Raw genomic sequence first — 8,424 nt, forward strand, 5'->3', positions numbered from 1 at the left:
TAGATGTTTCCTAGCAAACAGAGGATAATAGATGAGAAGTATGCTTAACACCAAAAATGAAGGAAAACTCTATTTTCCTATTTCAGCAGTCAGGAGGGACAAAGAGGATTAGATCTTGGGGGCAGAAGAGACTCAAATTAGAGAACTCTGTAAAATTGTTTACTCTCCAAAAAGATTGTGTGATATTGTTGTTGTCATTCTCCCGTAAAGCATATATCATATACCCAAAGGCTGTGCTCCCTGGCAAGAGAAATATTTCCAGATCCCCACTAACAGAAGTGTACTGCCACTCTTGATAAGAAATCTGCCTTGTAAGAGAGGGCTTTCTGACGCAGAACAGTGCGTCTGCAGTGTCTGCCCCAGAGGCTCTCATTACTGAAACCAAGATTTAGCCTTAGCCTTAATACTGGTTTGCTTTTCATTTTTACCAGCTTTTTAACTTTTAATGAGTTTCATCTCCACTCCCAAATTCTACTAATCATACATTATCCTATGATGACAGAATAAAATCTGAAGATTAAAGCTGATTATTAGATGTCCCTTCATTCCTCCACAAATACACTGTCCTGACTTTTAGGGCCATTTTTCAGAGAAGTGATGTCATGGTAACAAAATGTAGATTGCCTTCAGATTTCCAGCTGGTTATCAGAACAACTATGGAGCCATCTCATCTGAAGGCTGAGGTACTGACCTCAATAAATTACCGGTCCTAGCAGTGACTTTTGTTGCTTTCCATTCCGTTCAGTATTTTGCCATCCTCACTGGTTCCATCAGTTTTGTGAGGTTGCCCTCCAGCATGTTCATGTCCACGTCAGATCCAGAGCCTGCTGATAACATTATGAAAGGCCTTCAGTGTTAACAGTAGGATGCAGTCATTCGAAGCATTTGCCTATTTGTAGGATGTAGTCTTTTGAAGCATCTGTTTGTGAGGTGGCAATGGATGCTTTTGCTGGGCTCATCAAATACTTGAAGTCATTATGATATTTCAAATAGGATGTACAAACTCTGCAAATAAGAGCTCTCAAGAATTTTATAACTTTTGAAGGAATTCTATAAACCCCAACTAGAAGATCCTACAGTTTTCCATTGTGTTCAGACTTTTAACAGTATTAGGGGGTGCCAGCAGTTATGTTGGGCTACATCGTGACCTGCTAAATTTTGACACAGAAGGCTTAAAACAGATACTTTATATAATTGCAGTTCATTGAGTGCTTTTTGGTGCCTGACTTGGACTGAAAAGAATATTCTGCCACTTGGAACATTCCTAGTCTGCCAAATGGGAGACTTTATTTGATGCCAAATAGACCTCTTCATTTTGCAGTCAATATTTTGCTGTGATTCTTGACATAGTTGTTCCTACCAATTTCATGATTTTTCAGTGAGCACTGTAGGCAGAACACTGAACTCCTTATACATATTAATGAATTTTACTATAACTAGGATGCCTATCATTAGGTAGTTAGCATAGATATTGGAGAACTAAAAAGGCAATGATGCTATTTTATTGCTTTGAAATATAAAAGGCAATAAAATGGCAATCATACTTTTGCTGTAGTATAGTGTTTTCAGAAACACCAACACCACTATACGAGCATTGGAACTTCCTGTGCTTATGTTAACAACATCTGTGTTTGAAGATAACTACATTCAACACATTTCTGGTCCTACAGGTGTCACAGTAATTTATATTAAGAAATAAAAAAAACTTTATACATGCATTTCTGCAAAAATGTACTCAGAAACAACTTTATTTATAGCTCACACCTTTTTTGCTAAAAATGCATAGTCATTACATATACAGTAGTCAGCATCCAAAAGTGTACAAAGAGGAAATTTTCAAACCCTCCCAACAGAACCAAACAAAAGTCACACTTTTTGTTCATTGCATGCACAGATCCTTAAATGTGATTACCTCTTACTAAAGAGTACTTGAATCTCTAGCAGACAGAATTGACTTGCTATAAACTGTTTCTCCATACTATTAACCCCCAGCTACAACCACAAATCCTAAGGCGTTGACATGAAATAGCGATGCCCTACTTCAGAATCCTCCAAGTTCTGAGTATGGCCCAGGAAGCAATTGCCCTGAAAGCGGAATGCTGCTGGTGGTGTTTCCTAACAGGGAACTTCGAGCAAAAGCCTGCTTCCTTCGTCTTCATCATTAATTTATTACTGAATCCAGTGGAATGAGGCAGCATCTGTCTAAGCAAGTTGTGAAAATAATTTAACTTTATTCCACACCCAGCTCCAAGACACTAAATGTCTTGAATGGAGGTCTGTGTCTTTCAGTGCACGCGACACTTCCTCAGCATCTTGCATCTCATCTGAGGAGAAGAGGGTAAAGTCTCAGCTGTAACTTGGGTGTTGGTTGCGTAGTCCTGACTTATAGGTATCTAACAGAAGTTAGGAATATACTCAGATAGGGCGAATTTCTTAATGAACCACTCAAACCCTTTGATGTTGTCTTTTTTTTTTTTTTTTGTCTCCACTACAGCTGCCAGTTAGAAAAACTCTTAAAAACATTGTCCTCTACTCAATGGTGCTGTTTACATCAGTTCTTGCAGGAGAAGGGCAGAGTGGGCTAACAGGATGATTAGTTGGGGCTCCACAGCAAAGGAAGAGTACACATATGTGATAAGAAGATCCAAGTTCACTTTCCGCTCAAGAATAGCATTGGCTCCATGTTGTTGGTTTTGGGGCACCAGAGGGGAAAAGAAAATGTTGTTTGTCTGATCGATACAATTTTATGTTCCCAAATGATTACACATGTTTATTTAAAAGCTTCATTTATTTAAGGTCTTTTTACTCTGATAAGAAGTAGCTTGGAATTCCCAATGGCAATTGAGACATATTCATAGTCTTACAGACACTGATGGGAAATCTCGCTCTATTGTTTCATGGTAACTGGAACACAATCCATGGCCAAATGAACAATGAGGCCTCATGTCAGCATTACAATGCCCCTTGGTACATGCCACCAGTGAGAATTTCTGAAGAGTACTTAACTCATGTATGTTTTCTCTTTACTCCTGACCCTTAAGCATTTAGTCAGCCTGTTTACTATTGCTTAGGTATTGATTGCCCCCCACCTGAATCCAGTGGAAATTTTGCCATCAGCTCCAAAGGACACAGGATGCGAACATCATAGGAGTATGGCAATGACAAGGGTTTGTCCCAAGAGGTCATGATCTAGAAATGTTCATGTTCCTCTCCCTGTTCCTGAATCCTAGAAATGTTCATGTTCCTCTCCCTGTGAGATGAGGAGCTACGGAAAAATATAACATTCTCTCTGCCGGAGTTCAGTAATATTTGTTCTTAGCACCTGGGAGGGTCTTTGCATTTTTAAGTGCTTTACAAACATTAGCTAGTCTTCAGAGCAACCCTGCGAGGTAGGTTAGGTATATTCTCCCCATCTTACAGATGTGGAAACTGAGACACAGAGGGTCAAATTCAACCCTGGTACAATTCCAGTGTTCTACATGAATTAAATTCATTCAAAATGAACACAGTTTAAGCGACTTGCCCTAGATTACGGAACAGGTAGTGGCAAAGCAGGGACAAGACCCCAGGAGTGCCTGACTCCTCAGCTTGTTACCGGCCACTTGATCATTTTTACTCTCACAGGCAATGAAAAACAGTATAATCTGGGCAATTACTACAGGTATGATTTGCTTCTGTAAGGCATGTGGATGGTAATCAACCGAGTTAAGTGCAATAATACTTTATGAATGTGCTGCCTCAGAGACTTTACTTAAACATGAAGTAAAACTTTCATACTGTCATTTTCTGCAGGTGCACTGTTGACAAAAACCCAACATAGTAGCTGGATTCAGCAAATAAATAATAAGCACAACACTTGGACAACTAAGCAAAACTATCATTTTAGAAAAAAACAATGTGTTTCTACTTTTAACTGCTAAATTTCTATAAGTGCAGCATGCAGATGAAACCTTTCCCTTTGTTTCCAGACTGCAGACTCCAGTCTTGCTAAAGACACAGCTCAGAGCTGCACAGATATCCTGGATCGTGACATTCAGATGAATACACTGCAGAAGAGGAAATAGCATATCGTCACAGAATACGGGATAATTACTACAGACCAGGTATATCAATCTTACACGAAGATGAGCTTGAAGCTGACAGGTTACTTGAGAGTGCCCAGAAGCTAGGCTGATGTGTAGACTGCAGTTCTAGGCACGTGCTGATTGCGCGCGGGGGCGGGGGGGGGGTGTCCATCCCACCACCACTCTGGGAACTGGCCCCATCGACAGTTCACATTGGCACAGGTATGTCAGTCTGACAGTCAGTGTTGGCCAAAGACAGAATGCCGCATGGGCATTTTCAGGTCACCCCCCTGCGCTCCAGTCCTCACCCGGTCCCCCATCACCACACAGATTCTACCACAAAAGGCCTGAAAAGCCTTTTTTGGTTTTAAAGACGACCTGTGGAGTCCCAGTGTAGACCTTATGGCAGGTACCCAGGCAATATGGGTATTGTGACATTATGACAGGTACTTTGCAAAAAAGTTTGTTTTCTAGGATGTCCTTATACATCTATTCTGCAGGTTAGACCTCCTGTCTAAGCTCTGGACATGCTCACGGATGTTCAGCCGTGTGTGCTTTCACACCACAGAGAGATCCTGCTCCCTTACAAGCCACACAAATGCTGACATTCACTTCCACAAGAGTGAAATCAAGCACTGTAATTATAGATACCTTGTTCCACTTTTAACCTCTTTAACTCGGTTTTGTTCTGTCCATATTTACGGAGACCGGCTATTGGACATGGCAAATGGAGCAATTATCTACATACAGGTCCTTCACTGAGTAAACGCAGACACTCAGGTAGCATTTCCCTAAATATCCTCCACACTTATTGTAACTTTTGAATTTGTATCCACATTTGAAACAAACAGACAAACAAACAAACATAACATTAATTAGAACTCTTAAAATCCAATCACATCTCCCTGTACGCATTCACTCTTGATTCCTACAGTCTGTTTACAGTGGCTCAGAGAGCAGTACTTGCAACCAGCATTTACAAATAATTCCACGAAGTGCTCAGGCCCGTACACGTGCCTCAACATTTTGCCAACAGAAACATTTAAATGAAGCAATATTCTTATTATCAGAGCCAGGTACCAAGTCTGCAGCGTGACAGGGGCTCACAGGCAACTCTGGTAACTGCAGTAAGATTCCAGTAAAATTGCAGTTGGTTGCAATCCAACCTTTATACTGTTATCTGTCGTTGAGATATATATAGACGACCCTGTGTGGCCTAACTGCAAATATCAAATGTATTTTTACAAGTTAGCAACAGACTTTTTTGACATTGCCTCTTGAGATGTCCTCTATGTTGTGACTGACAAGCACAAATATAATTCATTATATAGTATGCTTTAAAAGCCTTTTTTTACATTTGGCTTTTACTGTTGCTTGTTTCAGAGCTGTCTTCTAGTGCTGAGATTTGCTCTCCCTGGCCTTTTGATTTCTTCCTTAGTTTTTAATTGCTGGTTGGACATGCTAGTGGCATCTCCCAGGCAAACCCTTTCTACATAATTAGTTTTGAAACTTGGATGAGTCATTGGGCTCTAACTACTCTGCCTCTATTATTTTAACTTGAATACAGCACATCTCAAAGATTTTGGCCTCTTTTTGCAGTTGTGGAAATTCATAGGATGACATCGTTGCAGGTCTTGATCCATTTGCTTTCTATTGTGAGTTTCCAGCATTTTTTCACAATATAAAGAACATTTCAAAGCATAACAGTGCTGTGAACCAGCTTCCTCTCCCAGTGGTGCACATCATTTTCTGCTTTATTGGCAGCTGAATACAGCAATGCCATATTTATGACAAATTTTAATGAAAATATGTAAAATTAAAAATACTTCATGTAGTTTTCATTTTCTTCTAATGCAGGACGGCAAATGAAAACGGAACACAGGTAGCCACACGGGGCCATGCTGTTTTTTATGGCCCATCAGTGAAAACTCAGGAGGCCATGCTTTGGGAACTCCTGTTTCAGAAAATTCTAGCCAATCTCTTTAAGAGACCACATGTGACCCTACGAGAAATTATATACTACGAGAATTGTGGCTGGCAAAGAATACATATTTTTGTTAGGCTATTCTCATCATTCACTGAGAATCTAAAAGATCCAAACCATTATAGTTAAAATGGGTTGAGAAGAAGATAAAAGGAAGTGGATGTAATTTTCTTTTAGCTTGTGCGCTTTCATAGGGAAATTTTCACAAAGGTACAGGACATATCAATTATTGGTTTCTGTGATGATTCCGACCCATAATAAGGATTTGACCTCATAATCCCTAGCTATAGTCCTTCCTATATTCCCATTATAAACAAAGGGGGCTTTGTATTAGAGAAGACTATGGGACTGGACTCAAAACATTTTCTTGAGGTTTGGATGCCATGTTCATGAAAATGGGAAAGACCCAAGCAAAAAAGTATTTCCACAATAGGGGCAAAGAGGCTGAGTTAAAGAGCCACTACACTATTGTGCAGTGTGACACCAGCGTTTCCTAAGGAAGTACCACCCTTCTTTTTGAAAATGGGGTACACAAGCAGTTTCTCACCTGAACTTCAAGTTGTAGCTCCCTTGTGTAATATTATTGCATACTTGTTCGGTCACACAAAATCAGAATGCATCTGTTTTGAAGTCTGCACATAGTTTACAAAGATGTCTCTTTATATAGAGAGTAAGTTCAATCTATAGTTAGCTGTTTGTCATGTGAGAAGGATAATACCTGGGTTGCTGTGAAAAGATACTGCTTTGGAAAATATCTCATAATTCTTGTCTTGAACGGCCCCAAAGCTTCTGAAAGAGGACTTCAGAATACCCAGCCGCAGCCACAACTAATCGAAATAGGAAAAGGTGGGGAATGATGAGAAAGTGCCGACATCCAGTATGTGTAGAGCCAGATTTTAGGTCCTGAACTCAGATTCAGCAGTACGTTCTTCTGCAACTAATTTTAGGATGGTAAATCTGACAGAGTGCTCTAATTAAAGAGCAGAAGAAACCAGTTCCATGTAATTATTTTAAAGATCCAGAATGAGATCTCATGCATCAGTTACTCTCTTTACATCCACAGAACTCCCACCGAGCTTGGCAGGAGCTTATAGAAAGTCTGGCATCTGACTTTGACTCTAAAGGGCTGATCTGGGGGTGATTTACCAGGGAAGATAAAGGGGCCCCTTAGCAACCCCCTTAACACGACAGATGTTCCTGACGTGCTGAGGGAAGAGCCATGCCATTATGCAGTGCCCTTCTTCTCCCCCAGCCCCCACTCCAAACCAGTTTGACCCCTTTCTGGTTCAGTTATTTTACATATCCCTCTATTTTATTTTAGTATCCAAGTGGCTACACAACCACTCACTGCCTGTCTAATTAAAGTCCCTCCATCAACTGGTAATTCTGTAATAATTCACAGCTGTTTTTCCTCTCTCTGTTGAATCTATTGTTCCCCGGCTGAAAAGGCTGCAAGACCTTAAAAATTATAGATAGCTATCGATTTGTTTGCATTTAAAATCCAGTATGTGGCTGCAAAGGCCTGTTACAGTATCACAGAGGAAGATAAATGTCAGTGCATAATCTGCTAGGAAATTTCACACAGGAGTTGATTAAAAGTCTATGAGTAATCATTGCACAAGTGTCTTCAGGTATATACATATATACACATATATATGTAGCTAATAAATATATAGCTAGATATATAAATATATATATGTATATACAGAGCTAGTTTAAATCTAATTGTTATGAAATTAGTAAGTGGCATTCACAGTTCATGCATTCTTCCTAGTAGCAGAGCTAAATTATTTCAGCTTATACTCTAAGCAGCAACATACCAGTAAGCGTTTGCTTGCTTCCCCTGGTAACCTAGTAGTTTAAAGAGCACGAGCAGTTCTGCCATGGTCATTTCCTCCAGCAACCCTCCATGAAAGGGACCTTGCTCTTCCACAGGTGCGTTTCCCCCAGGTTTCGCAGCATCTTCAGGACGTGGTGGGGCCGGTCTGAGGGCCACCAGTCTGAAGGTCATCGGCCCGAGAGTCTCCAGCCCAAGGGTCACCAGTGTGGTGGGCGCTGTCCCAAGGGTCGCTGGACTGGCTAGTCCTGCTTGCAGAGGTCTGTGACATTGAGGAACCTCCTGACGACCACAGCCAGGCAGAGCGTCAGGAGCAGCATATACCCCACAGTGCCCAGATAGGTGGGGGCAGCCAAGGGTGCCTTGAGGAACTCGGCCAGCCCGTCCTCCACGTAGTGCACCTGGTCATAGATGCTGAGGAAGGTGAAGATGTGGAAAAGCTGGTGGCTGTGCCCCACGATGTCAAAGAGCCCTGGCTGGATACGCTCGGGGATTTTGCTGACGTTGAAGAAGGCGGCCACCAGCAGCCAGCAGCAGAG

The 8,424-nt window shown here is 41.1% G+C and overlaps 1 protein-coding gene across 1 annotated transcript in view; it reads right to left on the minus strand.

The window, feature by feature from the left end:
- Window positions 1-8,059, minus strand: part of PCOLCE2 (procollagen C-endopeptidase enhancer 2) — a 56,479-nt gene extending 48,420 nt beyond the window's left edge. Inside the window, exon 1 of the mRNA XM_009890385.1 lies at window positions 7,869-8,059. Coding sequence (XP_009888687.1) covers window positions 7,869-8,059 — 191 coding nt within the window. The remainder of the gene's footprint in view (window positions 1-7,868) is intronic.
- Window positions 8,060-8,424: the final 365 nt, after the last annotated feature.

The sequence above is a fragment of the Charadrius vociferus genome, unplaced genomic scaffold (assembly GCF_000708025.1).
Source record: "Charadrius vociferus isolate BGI_N301 unplaced genomic scaffold, ASM70802v2 scaffold650, whole genome shotgun sequence".
NCBI lineage: Eukaryota > Metazoa > Chordata > Aves > Charadriiformes > Charadriidae > Charadrius > Charadrius vociferus.